The sequence below is a fragment of the Drosophila pseudoobscura genome, chromosome X (genome assembly GCF_009870125.1).
Source record: "Drosophila pseudoobscura strain MV-25-SWS-2005 chromosome X, UCI_Dpse_MV25, whole genome shotgun sequence".
Taxonomy (NCBI): domain Eukaryota; kingdom Metazoa; phylum Arthropoda; class Insecta; order Diptera; family Drosophilidae; genus Drosophila; species Drosophila pseudoobscura.
Window position 1 is genome coordinate 46,032,312 of NC_046683.1, and position 20,851 is coordinate 46,053,162.

General features: G+C 40.4%; 6 protein-coding genes and 1 long non-coding RNA gene across 10 annotated transcripts; 4 read left to right on the forward strand and 3 right to left on the reverse strand.

Annotated features, from left to right (window-relative positions):
• The first annotated feature begins 165 nt into the window (after positions 1 to 165).
• Ptp69D (Protein tyrosine phosphatase 69D) lies at positions 166 to 6,986 on the forward strand. The gene is made up of 12 exons (XM_001353379.4): positions 166 to 507; positions 1,641 to 1,743; positions 1,832 to 3,663; positions 3,733 to 3,990; positions 4,059 to 4,302; positions 4,416 to 5,304; positions 5,376 to 5,522; positions 5,869 to 5,979; positions 6,041 to 6,220; positions 6,297 to 6,604; positions 6,672 to 6,807; positions 6,864 to 6,986. Exons 1-12 carry the CDS (start codon positions 411 to 413, stop codon positions 6,939 to 6,941), a joined length of 4,383 nt encoding a protein of 1,460 aa, XP_001353415.2. The 5' UTR covers positions 166 to 410; the 3' UTR covers positions 6,942 to 6,986.
• An 876-nt stretch (positions 6,987 to 7,862) lies between these two features.
• LOC4813791 (uncharacterized) lies at positions 7,863 to 9,448 on the forward strand. Its single transcript, XM_001353380.4, has 4 exons — positions 7,863 to 8,012; positions 8,267 to 8,463; positions 8,532 to 8,826; positions 8,887 to 9,448. The coding sequence occupies exons 1-4, from the start codon at positions 7,952 to 7,954 to the stop codon at positions 9,072 to 9,074; spliced, it is 741 nt and encodes a 246-aa protein (XP_001353416.3). The 5' UTR covers positions 7,863 to 7,951; the 3' UTR covers positions 9,075 to 9,448.
• Positions 9,349 to 10,749, reverse strand: SmD1 (small ribonucleoprotein particle protein SmD1). The gene is made up of 2 exons (XM_001353381.4): positions 10,600 to 10,749; positions 9,349 to 9,874 (listed from the first exon to the last, which is right to left on the reverse strand). Exons 1-2 carry the CDS (start codon positions 10,611 to 10,613, stop codon positions 9,511 to 9,513), a joined length of 378 nt encoding a protein of 125 aa, XP_001353417.2. The 5' UTR covers positions 10,614 to 10,749; the 3' UTR covers positions 9,349 to 9,510.
• Positions 10,750 to 11,173: 424 nt separating this feature from the next.
• Positions 11,174 to 14,299, reverse strand: Klc (kinesin light chain). Of its 4 annotated transcripts, none has more exons than XM_015187337.2 (6): positions 14,252 to 14,299; positions 12,559 to 13,185; positions 12,371 to 12,491; positions 11,819 to 12,298; positions 11,432 to 11,737; positions 11,174 to 11,355 (listed from the first exon to the last, which is right to left on the reverse strand). In XM_015187337.2, exons 2-6 carry the CDS (start codon positions 13,158 to 13,160, stop codon positions 11,338 to 11,340), a joined length of 1,527 nt encoding a protein of 508 aa, XP_015042823.1. In that variant the 5' UTR covers positions 13,161 to 13,185; positions 14,252 to 14,299; the 3' UTR covers positions 11,174 to 11,337. The 4 variants fall into 4 exon arrangements, with proteins under 4 accessions (XP_015042823.1, XP_033238215.1, XP_015042824.1 ...); XM_033382324.1 differs by having other exon boundaries at positions 14,161 to 14,284; XM_015187338.2 differs by having other exon boundaries at positions 14,107 to 14,276.
• LOC117184487 (uncharacterized) lies at positions 13,150 to 13,638 on the forward strand. The gene is made up of 2 exons (XR_004469868.1): positions 13,150 to 13,243; positions 13,322 to 13,638. It is a non-coding gene; the product is annotated as an uncharacterized lncRNA (long non-coding RNA).
• Positions 14,300 to 15,002: 703 nt separating the features above from the next.
• On the forward strand, positions 15,003 to 17,607 carry LOC4813620 (ankyrin repeat domain-containing protein 11). The gene is made up of 3 exons (XM_001353383.4): positions 15,003 to 15,277; positions 15,695 to 17,328; positions 17,400 to 17,607. Exons 1-3 carry the CDS (start codon positions 15,145 to 15,147, stop codon positions 17,571 to 17,573), a joined length of 1,941 nt encoding a protein of 646 aa, XP_001353419.2. The 5' UTR covers positions 15,003 to 15,144; the 3' UTR covers positions 17,574 to 17,607.
• Positions 17,608 to 18,619: 1,012 nt separating this feature from the next.
• On the reverse strand, positions 18,620 to 20,780 carry LOC4813243 (hsp70 nucleotide exchange factor fes1). The gene is made up of 5 exons (XM_001353384.4): positions 20,637 to 20,780; positions 20,488 to 20,565; positions 19,480 to 20,026; positions 19,215 to 19,423; positions 18,620 to 19,141 (listed from the first exon to the last, which is right to left on the reverse strand). Exons 1-5 carry the CDS (start codon positions 20,673 to 20,675, stop codon positions 19,088 to 19,090), a joined length of 927 nt encoding a protein of 308 aa, XP_001353420.3. The 5' UTR covers positions 20,676 to 20,780; the 3' UTR covers positions 18,620 to 19,087.
• Positions 20,781 to 20,851: the final 71 nt, after the last annotated feature.

Genomic DNA, 20,851 nt, shown 5'->3' on the forward strand with positions numbered 1-20,851 from the left:
ATTGAAACAACCATTTTTGATATTCCCAAATTGTACGTAACTTATTTTCTTAAGTCTATAGCTTATAGAACCATAATGAAGAAATAAATAATAATTAAACAAACAACTTATCGGTATTCCAAATTCCACTGTTCCAAACTGTTGGAATTTTGAGTGCGATTTATGCAGTCGATGAATTGATAAAACATCGGTAAATAATATCGTTTCCCTGAATCATTAATCGGAAACAATCAGTATTAACAAAAAAAAAAAATAACAAAGCAATTAAATTCGTATGCGTTCGCCGACAAACAAATCAGTGTTAAAAAGCCGCAGAGACATTTATTAAACACTTAAATATATCATTTGTTTCAACGACAACAATATCTGACTTATGAATATCCCCGGCTCGAAGTGAGAACTGGCGAGCCATGGCGTTACTCTTCCGACGCATGTCAATGCTTTCAAATATTATCCTTATATATATTTTTCTTTGCACAATATTTGTGCATGGATATAAAAAGCAAGGTAACAGCAAGCAACAGTATAAATATGTTATAGTGAAACAAAAACAACGAAATATGTGTACATTCTTGGGCAGACATTTACCGCAAAAAAATTTTAGCGGCTCTTGCAAAAAACGTCTAGTTTTTTTTCTAATTTTTTTTTCAGTTATTTAAACATTTAACTGTGCTGTATAATGTGTGTTGTTTGTGCATGGGATAGACGTACCTGTGTGCTCCTAGATTTTCATCTATAAATTCTATCATTAAACTACATTTTACACACACATGCATGTACATACATCGGTAACGCCCAAGATTGCCATTTTTGTGGATAGATTTTAATTAGGGGCTGGTGTTTGTTTAAACCCGCACATGAGGGGTATGATGATGTGCAATTTGGTGGTTATTACACTAGTACTCTATCCGTTTGACGCAAGAACAAAAACCAGCTCAACAAAGATTCCTTTTGTGACCCCTCACCTGTTTTCCTGTCTGTTATCCAAAAACCCTCAGTATGCACATCTTAATACATACAGATGTGTACATTTATGTATGTGCATATACTATGTGCAACAAAGGTTGACAATCTATCAGTCGAGTAATCCATAGATGTGGCATTCCAATAGTTTCGAAAGAAGTTATTAGAGGCGGTGTCGTATTTTCTTATCTTATCATTTCTTGCAGTACGAGATGTTAGCCAGCCGGCTTTTACATGGTGATGTTTTTAGTTGTTTTCGCCTTTTCATACATATGTACGTATGTGCGTACATGTGTTCGTATTAAGTACCCCCCTCCCCTTGGCATATGCAATTCTCAGCTAAATTCAATGAAAGTCAGGCCAGGCACCTTCGTCCGATGCCAAGCAACACTAGCATCTTTAAACGAGATGGCAGACAGGCTCCTCAAGAGAGTTGCAACAACCGATTGCTCGGCTCCTGTCCCCTCCATAGCAGCCTCTTCACGGACTCGACTGCGGGTTATCCGATCCGAGCAGCAGTCAGTCCCGCATAGGTTTCTAGCTAATATATCAAATCTGCAGAAGACCACCCATGGCAAATGCCGAAGCCCCTGCTGTATTTGCTGTGTGTGTCCCAGTGTGTCCGAAGCTATTCGCAAAAATTCAAATAAACTGAATATTTCCTGTATTTATTTTAGAATGGGCCGAAATCGGAAGGAACTTCTCCTTGGAATGCACGACGGAGGATGAAAAAGCCACCTGGATGTTCGGTAACAAGACTATTGATGAAAAGAACACAAGGTAAATAAGACAGAGCACGATTTATTAAAAACCAAAATGCTATCGAAAAAGGGAAATAAAACCAATTAAAAAAATTGATAACTTACAGATTGAAAGTCCAAACGATGCCCAACGTAAATGTTGGCGAAACGAACAGGACCCACGCTTTTGTCAGTAAACTATTTTTAGCCGATGTGAATATATCGGACGCCGGCAACTACACTTGCAAACATGCGGCGACCAATGATTCCACTGAATTTAATGTGCAGACATACCTGCCATCGAAGATCGTGGAGAGCACGGCCGATAAAATAAGGAGAAAGATCGGGCAGGATGTGGTATTGTTTTGTTTGATCGAAGTCTATCCGCAAAACGCAACGATCCACAAGAATCTCAAGTGGCTGAAGGACGGCAGCGCGTTTCCATTCATGGACACCTTCTCCTCGACTGCCAAGCTGAATGAGACGCATTTGAACTTCACCCTGGAGTTCACGGAGGTCTACAAGAAGGAGAACGGCACGTACAAGTGTGTGGTGTACGACAGTGCTGGCACCGAAGGAACTTCCAAGGAAATAAACCTGTTCGTGATGGAGGTGCCACAAGTGAGCATTGAGTTCGCCAAGGCTGTGGGTGCGAGCAAGATATTCCTCAATTGGACCGTAAACGACGGCAACGATCCCGTCCAGAAGTATTTCATTTCGTTCTCCCAGCAAGGAACGCCCACGTACACGTACTACAAGGATATCATTAATGGGAACAACACGTCGTACATTTTGGAATCATTCCTGCCAAACACAACCTATTCCCTGCGAATCCTGGGCAAAAACTCGATCGGCGACGGAGCACCCAACCAGTATCCCGTGGGCATAACAACCCTATCTTTCGATCCCATATTCATTCCCAAGGTGGAAACGACTGGGAGCACAGCGTCGACGATAACCATTGGCTGGAGTCCCCCGCCCCAGGACATAATCGAATACATACAGTACTACGAGCTGATTGTCTCCGAGTCGGGAGAGGTGCCCAAACTGATCGAGGAGACGATTCACCAGCAAAACTCCAGAAACCTGCCATACATGTTCGACAATCTGAAGACGGCCACAGAGTACGAGTTCAGAGTGCGGGCCTGCAGCGATCTAACGAAGACCTGTGGTCCCTGGTCGGATGTCGTGAATGGCACCACCATGGACGGTGTGTCGACAAAGCCCACAAATCTGACCATCAACTGCCACCATCACAACAATTCCAGACTCAACTCCATTTCGATAAGCTGGAACTATCCGAAGGTGCCAAACGGGAAGATCATTTCGTATTTGATCACCCTAGAGGGCAACTACAGGTACACGCTCGAGAACAATATATTCAACGAGAAATGGGGACCAAAGATCCGACGAGTGGATGAGCCCCACCACAAGACCACCTATGACGGCGTCAGCCCAAACACAAACTACTCGGTGACCGTTTCGGCCATAACGCGCCACAAGAAGAACGGGGAGCTCGCGGGCGGGCACTGTGTGATGCCCGTCTCCACGCCCGATGTCGTTGGCCGCACTATGTGGTCGAAGATCAAACATGGCTCGAAATACCTTCTCAAACTGTATCTGCCCAAAATCAGCGAACGAAACGGCCCCATATGCTGCTACCGATTATATCTGGTGAAAATAACCAATGCCAACAAGGAACTGCCAGCGCCAGACAAACTAAACATCGACACATATCACCAGGTGCACAGCGAGAACGCCACCAAGGCCTATGCCTATGTGGCGGAGATGATCAGTAGCAAGTACTTCAAGCCGGAGATCTTTCTGGGCGATGGCAATCGATTTGTGGAGAACGCCGAGCTAATGGACAACGACGAGATATGCCGCCAGTGCTTGGAGGGCACGGCGTTCCTTAGAAAGTCTGAGCTGCCACAGAAAACAGCCATGGGCTCCCTCTCACGTAATATATATTTTGTATATGCATTGAAACCTTTCCTAAATCCTCTTTTTGGTTGAATGGTTCTTTCAGATCTGGAATTTCGCATTTCATCGCAGAAGGAGCAACTGATTAAGGCGGGAAATCTAACAGAAAACGCCTTTAAAATATTGGAAAACAAAAAGCGAGTCAGACGCAATACAATTAATCCGAAAAGCGAACAAAACTCCAACTCCAACTCCAGCTCCAATCCAACCCAAGATGTCCTACCCACTCCCGCTGCTGTCCATGAGATATGGGACGGCGAGATAGATATTAATGCCAATTATACAGGATTTCTCGAAATAGTTGGTAAGCCTTGAAAGCACACCCTTCAAATGCATCCGTTTGAGTTTGATATTTGTTATATTTTCGGACAGTGCGCGACGTGAATGGAGCTCTCCTGGCATACAGCGATTATTTTGATGTAATCACGCCAGCCACAGAAGCGGAGCCAAATCATTCGCTCAAGGATATGGACTACTATTTGAATATTGGCATCAAAGCGGGTGCCGTGCTGTTTGGCATAATCATTGTCTTCTTTGTACTATGGATTTTCCATCACAACAAGACCAAGAACGCGATGCCTGGAGAAGATGCATTAACACTGAGAGATTCATTGAGGTAACTACCGGTGGTTTTCCCGACTTGGGGCTAATCAAATGAAGACCCGGATCCGGCTGTCTTGCTCTCATGAAAACAAATAAAATCAATCTATTAATTTTGTATATTACTAGGGCCCTTTTCGGACGTCGAAGCCACAATCACAGTCACTTTATTACGTCTGGAAACCACAAAGGCTTCGATACCGGGCCAATCCAAAGATTTGAACTGGAAAATGCCTATAAAAACCGTCACAAGGACACGGACTATGGATTCCTTAGAGAATATGAAATGCTGCCGAATCGCTTTAGCGACCGAACAACGAAAAATAGCGACATTAAGGAAAACGCCTGCAAAAATAGGTACCCCGATATTAAGGCCTACGACCAAACGCGCGTGAAACTGGCGACTGCGAACGGACTGCAATCAACCGACTATATTAATGCGAACTTCGTCATTGGCTACAAGGAGCGGAAGAAGTTTATCTGCGCACAGGGTCCGATGGAGAGTACCATCGACGACTTCTGGCGCATGATATGGGAACAGCATCTGGAGATAATTGTGATGCTCACCAATTTGGAGGAATACAATAAGGCGAAGTGCGCTAAATATTGGCCTGAAAAAGTATTTGATACTAAGCAGTTTGGAGATATTTTAGTGAAATTCACACAAGAACGAAAGACTGGCGATTATGTTGTGCGAACGTTGAATGTTTCGAAGAGCAACCTTATTGGCGATGAGGAGGATCGCAGAGAGATTACCCAATACCACTATTTAACGTGGAAGGATTTTATGGCGCCGGAACACCCTCACGGCATTATCAAGTTTATACGACAAATCAATTCCGTTTACTCCCTTCAACGAGGCCCCATTTTAGTGCATTGCAGTGCCGGTGTGGGTAGAACCGGTACGCTAGTCGCTTTAGATTCTCTTATACAACAATTGGAGGAAGAAGACTCGGTTTCGATATACAACACCGTATGTGACTTACGACATCAGCGCAATTTTTTAGTTCAGTCTCTGGTAGGTGGAAAATATGATCATACTAATACGAATAAGAATACTAATAATATAATCGTACATTTGCCTTTTAGAAACAATACATTTTTCTATACCGCGCTTTGCTAGACACTGGAACTTTTGGAAATACGGATTTATGTATTAATTCAATGGCATCAGCCATTGAGTCACTCAAGCGAAAGCCGAACGAGGGTAAATGCAAATTAGAAATGGAATTCGAGGTAAGTGACAAGAAGTTTCAGCTTACATCAGCGGTGGGGAGGCTTTCTGTGCTTACTGTTCTTGGGCATTCTCTTTTGAAGCATTGGCTTGTGCGTCTCGAGTCGAGCATAAGTATGCAGCGCTGCCAACACGACATGTAATTTGTTTCTGTACTATTCTTGGGCATTCTCTTTTGATGCATTCTTTTGTGTTTCAAGTCGAGAATCCATTTTCATGTACACTACATGTTATTTGTTTAGATACTGTTCTGGGGAATCCTCTTTTAAGGCATTCGCTTGTGTGCCCAGATGACGGGAGCAAGGACGTGCCTTTCAAATGTATTATTATTTTATTGTACAATTTCAGAAACTATTAATCACCATGGATGAGGTAAACAAATCATGCTCTGTGGGCGAAAACGAAGAAAACAATTCAAAGAACAGAAGCCTGGAGGTCATTCCATACGATCGCAATAGAGTGAGTATTGAATGGTGGTATTTCATGTGTCATACTATTCTTAAACTTGGCTTCAACTCAGGTAATATTGACTCCGCTTCCTATGAGAGACAACTCGACTTATATTAACGCCTCGTTTATTGAGGGCTACGACAATAGTGAAACCTTCATTATTGCCCAGGATCCACTCGAAAACACCGTTGGCGATTTCTGGAGAATGATCTCCGAGCAAAGTATTTCCACGCTGGTAATGATATCTGAAGTAAGTCAAAAATTAAATCTGTACACATTTGACTGGAGCACTCCGTGACTTATTTGCCATTCATTTATTTGTGCAGATTGGAGACGGTCAGAGGAAATGTCCACGTTATTGGGCCGATGATGAAATCCAATATGACCATATACTTGTGAAATATTTGCACAGCGAGAACTGTCCCTACTATACGCGGCGGGAGTTCTATGTGACAAACTGCAAAATCGACGATACATTGAAAGTGACACAGTTTCAGTACAACGGTTGGCCAACCGTCGAGGGGGAAGTTCCTGAAGTATGTCGAGGAATAATAGAACTTGTGGATCAAGCATACAACCATTACAAAAGCCATAAAAATATCGGTTGTCGATCGCCCCTTACAGTTCATTGCAGGTGTGTATTTAACTAAGCGACAAATCATATTATTATCCATAAAATGCTCAAAATTTGTATCCTGCAGCCTCGGGACTGATCGAAGTTCTATTTTCGTGGCCATGTGCATTTTAGTCCAGCACCTTAGATTAGAAAAATCAGTTGACATCTGTGCAACAACAAGGAAATTAAGATCTCAGCGACCGGGACTTATCAACTCATACGTAGGTCGAGTGTCAAAATATTATTAAGACATATAATGGCATTTAATCATTTTCAGGCACAATACGAGTTCCTACATCGCGCAATAATGAATTATTCAGACTTGCATCATTTATCGGAGTCGATAGAGGATTGAGTGGGTTATGTATAAGCGAGTACATGGCACCACGTGGGTGGTATGTCAGAATGCAAAGTGTGTTTTGGTAAATTATTTGTATATTTATAAAACTATCTTTTAATGACGTATTTATAATGGCAAATGTACATTTTTAAGTAAATTCAGTTTGCCTGAATATAATTTACAAATATGTATGTATGTAGGTGTATACGTATAATATTGATAATGCTACCAAAGGAAAATAAGAAATATATTTTATAAGACGAAATATAATAAAAATTAAGATTACAAATTTCATACAAATATTAACGAGCTTTCTATTATCCACAACTTTATTAGGACATCCCAATATCCAGTCCATACATCCTATAAATTAGAAAGGTCAATGAAATTGAATCTGCTATAACCGATACCATGAAAGAAACGCGCCGCTTTTCGAAGAGCGTCCCAAAACTGTGGAAGCTCTTATACTCTTATACCCTTATACCCTATTCACACTGGCCACCACCCCACCCATCCATGGTCCACCGTCCATCTGAGATGTTCCTGGTGCGCACGTTTCTATGCGATATTTAGCCGATAGTTCAAAAATGCACAAAAACCAATTTTAATAAAAAATAAGTATATTATATAAACTTATTGAAATTTCGCAATTCAAACTACTATTTAGTGCTCATCAGCTGCTTTTTGACGGATGGTGGCAGTGTTTCATATCTGTCGAAAATTCCCACCGTTCACCCCGGAAAACCCCGGTTCACAGAAAACGAAAAATAGAGAAATGATTTAAAATTGGATGCGCAAGTATGACACTACAATTTATATAGACCCATACACTGGGACAATAGTTATAAGAGATATATGCATTATACTCGTAAGATTTAATATGCATCGTCGATTTGAAACAACGGAATATGAACTGCGCCATGCATTGATTTATTTATTTTGATGGATTTTTGACAACTCTCGCTGTTGGTCACACTGGTGTTTACATTTGGTGGTAGCGATAAACTAGAAGAAAAAAAACCGAAATGGACCCGACCGTGTTAATCCTGTCTTATGGATCGAAGACTCCCTTGGAAATTGCCGAAGGTACTCAATGCAGACTGTGTATATTTCCTATGCGTATATAAATACATATTTACCAAGATACTTCACTAATGAATCGTGCAGTCAGTGGTCTGATTGATTTTCTAAACTACTGTGCGTGTCCGTGTCTATTGGGCATAATTATCTTTTAAATCAATTAATGTTTTATAACTACTGCTTAACTATACGCCTGGATCTAGGCACATTCCTCTCCTTGAGACGTAGCAGTAATTTGTTAATTTTCTGTTTTGTTTCAGGCATCCTGACTGAAATGGATCAACCAAAGACACCGATAAATAACGAAGTTTCTTCACATTTCTATAAATGCAAGATTAAAACGAAATACTTCAACACTTCAGTCAATTTAATTCCTTTCGATGGAAAGTGGGAAAATGTTCCGACGGAAATCACCAAAACCACGGAAGCTGTAATAGTCTTTTTTGACGCCAACGATGCAAGTGCTAAGCAAAAAATTACAAATTAACAACGAACCATCATACCAATCTTGACTTCTATTTGCAGATGAACTTCTTGCACACTTTCTCAGATACTTTCTTGAGTGATTGTCCATTGAAACTCGGCTTTCTCTTGACAACTTCGTTTCCCTGCGAGGAAAACGGCATATCCCTGTCAGACCTAAAGAAACGCACGAATTTCATTTTCGACTTTATATCTCTGAAGAGCAATAGCGAAACCGAAACCGAATCGACGGCGACATCGACATCGACACCTGCTCAGACAGAGGATCAATATCAGGAAATTGTGGATGGCTTGAGAAATGTTGTTTGGTCAAATGTAGAGATAAGCACGAAATCGGGTTAGTACGCTTTGTAAGTCCTATGGTGCGATCATTCAATACAGCTACTTTATTTCACAGGCTCCCTGCAGAAGAAATCATTAAGCTCCGAAGATTTGGACACGCAATTGAATGATTTCGAGAACCTTCTGATTACTGCGCAAAGTTTACGCAGTGATACCCGTTTAACGAGAGACGAGTTCCTCGACAAAGCGGAGGAACTGGCCGGCGTAATGTCCAACATATTAAATGATAATGATAGCGACTAAGCTTGTCTAACGTATCGTTAGCAAACATATCGTATTCTTTCGCAACAAAATACAATACACATTATACACACGCTAAAATCTTGCTAAGGATACGAGTATTTATGATTTAATGAGCATTTATTCCATAACGCTTCCCGTGCAGCGGCAGCATAAAGGAAGACTAGGTTAATGGAATATCGGAGACTTGTCCAACAGATGTCGACTAATACACATATTATCGTTATAGATACCAATGTATCAAAGACCTTTAGCCGTTTATATGCAAATCTACAAGTAATATTCTATTCGTTTTATTGGATTGCTTTTTCAGACGGCTCTCAAGTTGAACAGCTGTGTTTTTTTTAATAAATACAGTTTGGTTACTTCATAAAAGACTTGTATTCAAAATGGTTTTTTTCTTTTTGTTGTTTGCTTATTAAATGTAGATATTTCAAAATCAACGCCTGTTCGATCCTCCTCTGCCACGGCCGCGTCCTCTGGGTCCTCCGCGTCCGCGCGCGCCTCTTCCTCTGCCGCGATTTCCCACACGACCGCTGTCTTTTTTCTTTGTCTTCGATTTCGGAGTGTCATCTATCAGCAAAGTTTCCAATGGCAAGCTGTCCGGCAGTATGAAGTAACGTATATTGTTGCCACGTATACTCAAAGACTCCAAATGAACAGGATCCCTGTTCTTGATTGTCATACGGACACTCTTCAGGTGAGTATTCATGGCCACATCCACGCCTGTTATGGTACCGTGTATTTGAGTGCCATTCTTTAGCTCGATGGTCACAGTCTCGTGACTCAGCTTCATCAGGAATCTGAAAGGAGAGCAGAAATGCATTAATAATGCTCAGTTAGAGTACGTTTTTCTACTGGCTACGGAATGCAAGCTTGATAAAACGCAACACTTCCATTTATCATTCCCTTCCTGTTGCTAAAGTTATTGTTTCAAAGCAGTCCACGAAGGGCTCTCGAAAATTTCATCTGTGAGGAGTAAGGATTTGCAAAACAAAAAACACTCTCTGCAAGGTAGTTTTTCCATTGTATTCGTGGTTCGTGGCATTAGAAACTCGTGGGCAACACTGTGATAAACATTATAGTCGAATAGAAATACGTTTTCATTCAGGACCCCGGCCTATATGCATCTGCACTTTATTAGAACAAAACGGGTCCTTCTGTCTGCACACAGACACGCACACACACAGAAACTCTTGTTCCGCAGAAGCATCGGCTCTGCTGAAATATGTGCGTGCATGTGTGTGCATGTGGAAATTTTGTGAAGTTTTAGACGCTATCATTCGCAAAAACAATATATGACACACTAACTACAACTCAAGCTAGAAATAACTGAGGCACGGCTGGAAGCCAGTCTAAACTTTTAAATAAAGTTAAATTCTAGCCATAAACATATTCTTGCAAAAAAAACGCGCGGCCAGAAAGTGGCATTGGTATTTACAAAAAAAAAAAACTTAATCACGCGCTCAATTAGATGAGCTACAGGAAATGGTTAAGGCATCATTGTGGCAAACAAAATATATCTTACCTTACTAATTTCATTTTACACTTTTGTTTTTAAGACTTATTTGTACGAAACACGGACGCCGGCAAAAAAAACTTCACAATTTGTGCATGGTATGCTAAGATAACACCATGCAGCAAACCATTTATCGATAAATATGAAACGCGAACATGGAACGCGCTGGAAATGTTGGGGAATTAAATATTGGTTGGATGAACCAAACTTGGCTTTAAAATGATAATCAAGAATATTAACTATCTGGAATGTTTAAAATGTAGGCAATTTACTTGTAGAACTAAACGCGAACTTTATCGCAAAGTGTGACCAGACAAAAACGAACCTATCGATTATGCCCCTAGTGAACGGTAACACTGCGCTTTTTTTTTTGTTCATAGAAATTTGCGAAGACTTTTAAGGAAACTGCGCAACTATGGTGGATAAAAAAATCAGCTTCCGATATACATATGTATGTACATACGCGTGCATACACTCATACAGAAATATATGAATGTCTGGAATATTTACAACAAAAACAAACGTAAAGACGCTTTAGACGATTCCGTTATTATTTTTGGTTTATTATTAAAAGCGGTACATATATTTTTCGATATAACAAGGTATAAAACTTTGTTTATTTGCTAAAAATATGCTTGGGAAAATAACTTAGGTATATTAAGGAATGAATAAATAAAGTGTGTTTTTTTGTATTAAATTTTAATCATAAACATAAAGATTCCAGTTTCGACGAAACGAGTAATATTTTCATGGTTTGCCATTTTTCTGAAACGATAAAATATTGATTTTTAACACACAATTAATTGTACTGAATTTATAGACCACAATCTCGTGTATTTACCTCCTCGGAGAAATCCATATCTTCCTTAATTTGCTTCGAGCGTCGTTTTTCATTGGATGTTAAAAGTTGTGAGACTTTAGTTTGCTTAGCTAGATCGTAGGCTTCTTTTTTACTTCGCATTGCACAGTCTTCCAGAGTCTCGGCTGCTTCAAACATGCCTTGTCTCCTGTAAAGTGCACCCAGATTTTTTAGAGTGGTTGTAACCGTGGGCGAATCCACTTTGGCAGCTTTATGCCATCCACCATATTCTCCATATGGTGTATTTTCCCTATTATCAAATTTGTGCTCCTCACGTTCTTCGGCCACCTGCAAAGAATCAATGTTTTAATTAACCAATTAATGAAGGTACATAATGGTATTGTGTTTTATGGCAAAAGCCCCACATACCTGCCAAATAGGCTTGTTTTTGCTATCAATCGCTCCAAACTCCCGTTCGTGCGCCCTAGTCAGCACCTGCTTGTAGAGAATTTCGGCTTCTGTGTACCGTCCTTGCTTCAAATAGCAGCCAGCCAAGTTATTTTTTGTCTTGGCCACATTGGGATCGTCTGGGCCAAGCTTTGACTCGTAGATGTCTAGCGCTCTTTGATAATATTTCTCCACTTCGTCGTATTTGCCTTGATTTTGGCAGAGCAAAGCGAGATTATTAAGTTGCTTGGCAACATCTGGATGGTCCTTTCCTAGCACTTTTTCGCGAATTTCCAAGGCACGCTTACAAAGGGGCTCGGCATCTTTGTACTTTCCACGTTTGCCATAGAGCACTGCCAAATTATTTAAAGTGGCAGCAACGGCAGGATGATTCTCTCCAAGAGTTTTTCCCCTAATGGACAATGCGTCGTTCAGTAAGTTTGCAGCCTCCTTGTACTTATTCTGGATGTTGTAAATAAATATGATTAGAAAATGTTTCTGTTCCTTTTTTCTAGTGGGGGAATATCGGCGCACCTGATCTCTATACACAAGAGCCAAAATGTTGAGCATGGTCGCAACATCAGGATGATCGTGGCCACTGGTCTTTTCGAGATCTTCCAAAGCCTGCTTGCAGAGAGGAACGGCCACCTCGTACCTGAATGTGGACATAGATTTGTTGCAAAGAGGTGGTCTTTCTCTGGATTTAGCATTAAATACAATACCTGCCCTGTGATGCATATTGAATGACCAGATTGTGAAGGGTTCGCAAGCGTGCTGGAATTTCATATCCTGAAGTTTGGTTTGCAAACTGGCTCGGAGGAGTGGGAGACATGTTATTTCTGTCCTCATTGTCTTCGTCGGGAAAGAGTTCGACCACAGGGTCCGTTCGACTCTTTTCGCATGTGTCATCTTGGTCCTGGTTCTCGTCATACTTTTTCACAGAGGCCATGAACTCGAGGTGCTTCTTCTCTTCTTCCAGCTGAGCCACCAATTGCTCGGACGCCTGAAACTTCTGTTGGGTATTGGCGAGCTCATCGCGCAACCAGGCGTTCTCCTGATGCAGGCGTCGCACCTGTGTCTTCAGCTTCTGCTTCTCGGCTTCGATGTTCTGCAGATGGGATGTGAGTGCCATCATAACTTGAGCTTCGCTCAGCCCGAGTTCAATATTTTCGATGTTCTTTCTCAATATATCCGACTTTTCATTGTCTTTCTGGACCTCAGCAATGCCATTCATAATCGAAACATGCTCCACTCGCAAAGCCTCTAGGCCTTGCAATACTGTTTTTGTATTGGTTATTATTTCGTCCTGTGACATTTGCGTCATTTTGCCGATTTTTTCAATTTTCTGTCTGGAAGAATATACAAACACGAACGATTAGGCCATAGTTAAATATTAAATGGTCAAAAGTATGTTAAGGTTCTCTGTGATATTAACATAGACACGTGAAATTTAAATGTATCTTTACATCCTGTATGTTTTTATAGCTTTAGAGGCAATCATTTTAACGAAATATGCATGTATACGTATTATTCACGAGCAGCGGAAATCAATACTATAAAAATGAAAATTCTATTGCGCATGACTACCGTTCCAAGAGGGTTGCACCGAAGTAAATCGAATTCGAAAGTAACCGAATGATATGCCCTTGCTGGGGTTACCATTTCTTCCGTACAGATGTTTGTAACGTGCATCCTTAGAACACAAGGAATCGGATTCGATTCAATACATCGTTTTGGTTGGTTGGTTGGTTAAATCCCTAGTATACAAAAATTATACGAAATAAATTCACTTTTGAAGTAAAGTTTCTCTTTCTAAAAACTATTAGTTACGAGTGAATCTGCATCAACAGCTGATTGCTTGGGCAATTGTTCTTTCGCGAAGGATCAAATCGGTATAATTGATGTATCCTTCGAAAATAACCAAACACTTTAATTTGCGATTACCTATCAAACGGTTCGATCGTCCGACTATCGTCATGGATTTGTAATTTTAGCTACATACGCACATACTTATCTCATTACACATATATATGCATGTATGTATTTAGCTGCTGCCTTCGTGCAGCTTTCGTCACTAGCGTGGAGTGCCAGTGCCTTTCACAGTAAAAAAATTGAATTTTGTGTAATGGTGCAGACCGCGGTTGACTAATAACAATATACAAATGAACATATCTATGTATATATGCAAGTAATAAGTATGTGGGCATTTGTATTTGTGGAAATATAGCACCCCACATACATATACATATATCTACAATTCACTCACGCACCGTGGATAACAGGAGAGGTTAGTGGATATAGCACAAATTAAATAGATTACCCACTTTCTTATTTCAATGCTAATGCAAGTTACCAAGTTCTTGCTTAAATATTTATTTTCTGACACAATAGGAAAGTACAATAACAATAACTTACTTTGCAACACTCCAAAGAAAAAAAACGATAACACATAAGTATATATGTACATATGTAATTGGACTATCGAGTACGAGAATTGGACCTCCGAGTGCGATTGCCGATAGAAACAAAATGACAATAGAACAGAATATTACAATTAGTTATGTACAATAACTATCACTATGCATTTAAATATTACTTTTATAAAAAGATCACAAGGTACATATGTATGTTACACAAATTTCGCGCCATTCGTCCCTGTCGATGAGTAGTAGGGACATATTAGTAGCTTAAATCGAAATGTTTTATCCAACATGGTGAGCAACAAGGTTCTATTCTAAAAAAACATATATATATTCCCGATCTAATTGAACTATAACTATATATAATTCAACAAATTTAATTTGATTGTTCAACGAAAAGCCCTCTTCAGTTGGAACAATATGGGAAAAAGTGGAACACAGAAGTTACTTGGTGAGAAACATTGCTCAAAAAAATGGACACCCACTCTAGTATCACCCTTATGTTGGATCCTGGACAACTGGACAGCAAAGGTAAGGTTTCAGGTGAAACTCAAAACGTTTCCATCGAAAATTTTTCTCTTCATTATGTTCGCTACTTGTTGCTGTAGATTTGTTTCGTTTCCACATTGTTTCAGACTTAAAATAAAATATAATTTCTTAAGCTATATGTTATGTTTTTAAATAATATTTATATTCTAATACAATTTTCTTAATGTCGATAATTTGTTTGAAGATATTAGTAAAATGATTTTGCGAATTTGGTATATTTTAACAGTTAACAAACGGCCACACTGAATTGAACTCTTATAATAAATTTTTGTATAAAATTTATGTGTTTTCTTTTTGTTCTATATTTTATTGTTACCGTATTAAACTGAACAACATAGTATGCCACCCCCAAGACCTAAGGGGACAGGATTTACAACAGGAGTTACCCCAGCCAGACCAAACTCAAATACGCCCATGTCCGAAAGACAGCAAATGGCTCTATTAATGCAAATGACTGCTACATCCTCCACAGGTAAACAGCGTTTCCTGCATATATATGTGGTTTAAAGAAAAGTGATCATTATAAATATTAGTTAGACCTCAGCTAAAACGGAATCTCTAATGCGTAATAAACGCTTTTGTGTATTGCGCGGGGAACGGGACCGCACAGGCAATTCCACAAAGATCCCGCAGTTAATTTCGTACTCGTGGAGTGTTTGTACACTTTCCATACATATGTAGGCACATACATATGTAGATATATATATAAATATGTGTACATCACAGCCAGAAAGATGCATTTCCTTTCACATGAGCTGGGATCAAAATAACAAGCCTGGGATCTAAAACAAAGCAGATGCTTAGTGTACTTAAACTTTTTGTGCAACTCGCATTTGCAATATCTATGGAATTTGATACTAATTGATATTACCTAATGGAATTATTACAGACTCAACCCGAACGACTATAAAAAAGAGTGAATCCAAGAAAGGAGACATAGAAATTGAAGAGACTAATTCAGCGGATAAGCAAGAGGTTATTGACTCAAAAGACAAAACTTCAGCGGATGAAAACAGCTCGGACGGTAAGAACGCCGATTCGGCCAATCAAAGTACGCCAGCTACGAAACGCTGCTTCTCAGATATAGAAGAGGATTTCGAAGAATCTGGCGAAGAGCTGAAAAAAAAGAAGCGCAAGGACTCGGAGCATTCAAAGGACCCCAAGAGTGCCTCCCTGAAGCTATCCTCGCGGGTGGAAAAGGGCTCGAAGCTAGCGACGACGAAGGCCTCACCTTCCGGCAGCAAAGCCAACGCATCGAGTGCCGCCGATAAAGAGCCAGTTGAGATTAGTAAGAATGTCGATATTGAAAATGAAACGGAATGCAGTGATGACTACAAAAGCAATGACAGCATATACAATGGGGGACTCAAAGTGCCACCATTGAAAATTGTCATTCCGCAACAGAATTGCTCGATTGACACTGAGGGAAATGTCCTAAGGACTGGAAAAGTGACTGCTTCTCGAAGTGCGGCCCTGCCATATGTTGTAAGCTCGAACAGTGACTCGATTGATGCCGTCATAACAACCACCCAATGCATGAGCCCGCACGAAAGCCCACAAAAAGGCAGTAACAGCATTTGCTCCACAGTCCTCGATGACAAAAACATCAAGCTGTTCAATGATGAGAAGAACTTAAGAGTTCTGCGAAGCTCTCATCGGTCTGGTGTCGCCAGTGCTGAAAGAAGTTCGAATAACTCGTCTCCGCAAATGCAGAGCAGCTCCCCATCGCCGGCATCATCGAATCATGCCAATGATAATGTCGATGTAAAATTATCCTACGGTAACATGACTTCTAGTCCCATACCACAGAGCGCTCAGTTCGACCAGGAAACGCTAGCCAATGTTCCGAGCCCATCCACGTCGTCGACATCGTCGTCAAAAGATGTGAATCCCTCCTCAAATGTTGACGTCCACCCGCGGAAGCGAAAAATAAGACCCAAAACTAGCACCGATGATGCCTCCAAGAATTCAAACACAAACCTAGATGCTGCCATTAACGCTGAAGAATCTCATCCCCATGATTCCCCTTTCACAAATGGATTTCAAATGTTTTTGAGTATTCGGCGACAGATTGAAAAGAAATGGAAGAACCTGTACCCCGTCAAACCACGGCCACCCCAAGGCTACAATGAATATCTGTTGACAAAAAGAACGTATCTGTTGAGCAAAACAGCTGAAAAAATAGTGATTCAGATACCGAAAGCCTTGCCCCAGAGCATGCACAAGATCTACGAGGATCAAGAAACGGCCAGACGCCATTTGAATCGCCAACATACGGTTGAACGAGAAAAGCTCTGCTTGAATGTCGAACAGGAGATAATTCGTGTCCATTCAAAGGCAGCCAGAAGTATATCCGGCCAACTGGCACCGTACTCAGTTTGTACTTATCTGAAAGATGACGAGGTTTACAATATGATCACGCCAGAGCAAGACGAAAAGGAAAAGAGTGCCCGATGCCGTTTCAATGGGCGTTTGTTGCTCAGCTGGCTGCAAGATGTCGACGATAAATGGGAGAAAATCAAGGTGTGAATGTCCTTTAAAGTAACACTTTCTCTGAAATTTCTACAATCAGTCCGTTTGCTTTCTTTTTCTAGGAGTCTATGGTTTTACGACACCACAATGAGGCGGAAAGCCTGCATGCCGTTCAACGCATGGACTGGAATATCTGTGCGAGACGAAGAAACTTATCGGACGCGCAACTTGAAGCGACTTTAGAACACATACCCATTGTTTCTGTTGGAGATGATTTTGACATACTGCCGAACTAACAATAAAACTAAATAAAACAAATCAATTCACGTGGATCGGGTGGCTGATGGGTGGGAGAAGATCTCTCCGCAGAGTCAGAATTGGTTGGCTTTGCACTCAAAACATATTACATACTGCCCAGAAAGTTGCACATGATATGACATCTAGAATTCAAAGCCACCATTCTTTATGGGTTTATGGTTCTCTATCCTTTCGTTCGCTTTCTGCCAGCAGCAGCATCTACGCTGCTCTAGCGCTCCAGCTCTTTCGATCAGTCTTCGCTCTCAACAGAGTCTTTGTGAACTTATTCTTATTCTTCTAGCCGGTACTCCAAGGGTTTAGAGATACATTAGTGTTGTGGCGGAATGGATTTTCAGGTGTGTAACATCCAGAAGGAAGTGTTGCCGACCCCATAGATATTCTTCTTGATCTTGCATCAATAACCGCTTCGATGTGGCTATCTCTGTCGGTCCGTCTGTCCATGAGCGCCTAGATCTCGAAGGCTATAAGAGCTAGAGCAACCAAATGTTGTGTCCAGACCCCTGTAATGTCCTTACAAGAGACGCAAGCTTATGACATCAACAGTTTTTAAGAGAAACCCGAAAGCGCAGAACCATAGAGAATGGCCATATCTACCAGATTGCTGAATTTGGATCAAATCGGAGTATTATTATAGTCTCTCTCTCTCTCTATCCCGCACACGGCCATCCTCGTGCAATGTGCACCCCCTATTGAGTGAAGCGAGATAGCAACACAGTTGGTATTAGTGCGAGAGGTGAATTAGAGGGAGACAGATGTAGCGGAAAAATTAACATTGCAACACAACCAGCGACCGTGATTCCTTTTTATCTCTATATCTTTCCCATTTCTCATGACAAATGCGAGCTAAATTCAAAGGGAACGCGGAGAGAAGGGATCCCCCATCGCAGCATTAACAAAGAAACAAATTCTTCCTGGTACAAACAGCGCTAAAAAATACAGAGAGCAACAGAGAGAAAGTTATTGTCAGAAACATTTGATTATTTATTATTTGATTAGCTTTTAGCTGTATAAAAAACCTGTTAAGTTGTATTTTTAGTACTGATTTTATTGCAAATCAAGGGAGAGTCGTGCCAATCCCAGTACTGTTGGAAATTTCATCACAGGACAGAAAATTGCAGCACGGAACCAACACTCTTATCGGCTGTGGCACGGGGATCAAGATAAATAGAGTATGTTTCGTATGCAATATCATCGATATGCAATCCACGTAATCGGCATCTCAAACGCATAGTACAAGTGATTGTGCATTTGGTTGGCCGATCAGGTGGATCACAGATTGAGCCAAGATCACGCGAGACCCACTGCCATTGGAAGGCGGGTTTTTAATCTGTCTGTAGGCCTTGTTTGGGGTGGTCTTTTCCCAATGAAATTTCGCATAATACTGTACTGATCAGACTCATCTTGAAAGCTTGGCGAAGCTCTTGGATGATCACGCATAAAATCCCTAACATCTAAATTACTACATTCCCCGTTTCTGTGACTCTTATATTATTCAAGGCAGTGTTTTTAAGTTTTCCACAATATTTTTTGCATAATTAACCATGTCCTGAAAATAAAGAAACAAAAAATATGTTTTAGAGGAATGGTTCGTCAAATGTAAATTTAACGATAAAACGTACCTCGCAATTTTCGTTCTGGTTGTTTTTTGAGATTATTTGGGCCAAAGTAAGGTCCAAATCCTTGCGTTTCTCCGCCGACAGTTTCAGATTCGACTTCAACGAGAGGGTGGAAAGTGCATAAAGTGTGGTCTCCTGTTTCACATCAAAGCAATCGATCGGCCTTAGATTTTCAAATAATATAGAAAATGCGTCGGCCTTTAGAAATGCATCTGCAAAATATTGATTTATGAAAGGGTTTTATAATTTAAGAATGAAATGATCGGACCTCTAAAGGACTTGTCCAGCGAAGATAAGGATGCTATGAGAAATGCTGCTTTTATATAGACATCTGAATTGGAAGACTTCAGGCACGGTAGTAGAGCCTTAATACCATTTATTCGTTTGAATTCATTCATGCCTGGCTGAAAGCTTCGTATTATCGATGATATGGCATATATGGAACAGCGAACTATATTCGCGTTCTCATTCCCTTCACTCAAATTTCGTGTAAGCGCAGGCAGAAATTTCTCCTTGGTGAAAATGTCCTGGCAAAATATGTTATTTTGTGCCATCTCAGCGACGATATTAATGGACAATGCCTGCAGGTCCTTTTCCGGCATTGTTATATATCGGATTAAGGTCTTTGTGCCGCCCATTTTGGCCAGGGAATTCGCCAAATCGATGTCATCAATGTGGCTTCTTAGATGATTTAGACTTTCCTTTTTTTCCTCTGTACTCGTCTCTGGGCTGTCCAGAATTTCCAGTGCGGTTTTAAAATCGTTTGATGCGCCGACTGTGAGTGAATTTAGTGCACCCTCTAGGAATCGACTTTTCTGAAAGAAAACAAAAAAAAAATATGTTAGGGTTATATAGGCTTTGTCACCATTTGCTCAAGAAATTCAACATATAATCGCGCTAGATCTATAGACATCCGGCCTGAAGCTAAAAGAGCAGTTTCGGGCACCCATTACTTCAAGAATTTTGAAGAATAGCAACTTAAACAGAGTTAACTCTTTTTAAGTTTGGGTAAAAACAGATTAAAATGTGACATCTATCAAATAAACTATTGATTAAACAATAATTTCTGTTGGCGTCATAGAATTTGCCTATGGATCCTTCTAGATCATTCCCGAAACCGAATTCCATGATAAACATGATGCAATTTTACCAGCTACGAGGAAACACGGATCCTAAAGTATCTTCTTCGAGGAACATATGTTGCATTTCATAGCTTCATCGTTATATTGGGATATGATTTGTCACAATGGATTGAAAGAATCACATATGTACATACCTCGTCATCTAGATCGGTGCTTGGCTTTGCATCGGCTTCTGGGCTTGTTGTGTGTGCGACAGCATATTTCAGCACACCCTACAAATTGAATACATCAGAAAAACATCAGAAATCATTCGCAACTAAATTTATATATTTTTTCGACTTACCTGTAAATTTAAACTTCTTCTCGGTGAATTATCAGACATTTTCAAAACTATTTATTTCTTGGCGAACTATCACATGTTGTAAAAGAATTAGGTATGGAACTTATTGACTATCGAACCTTGTTATGTCGATATGATTGAGATGGTACCTTGGAACAGAAAAAATATCAAAAGGCCCTGAAAAATGTATATTACTTCATTAATAAATTTTAAGGGTA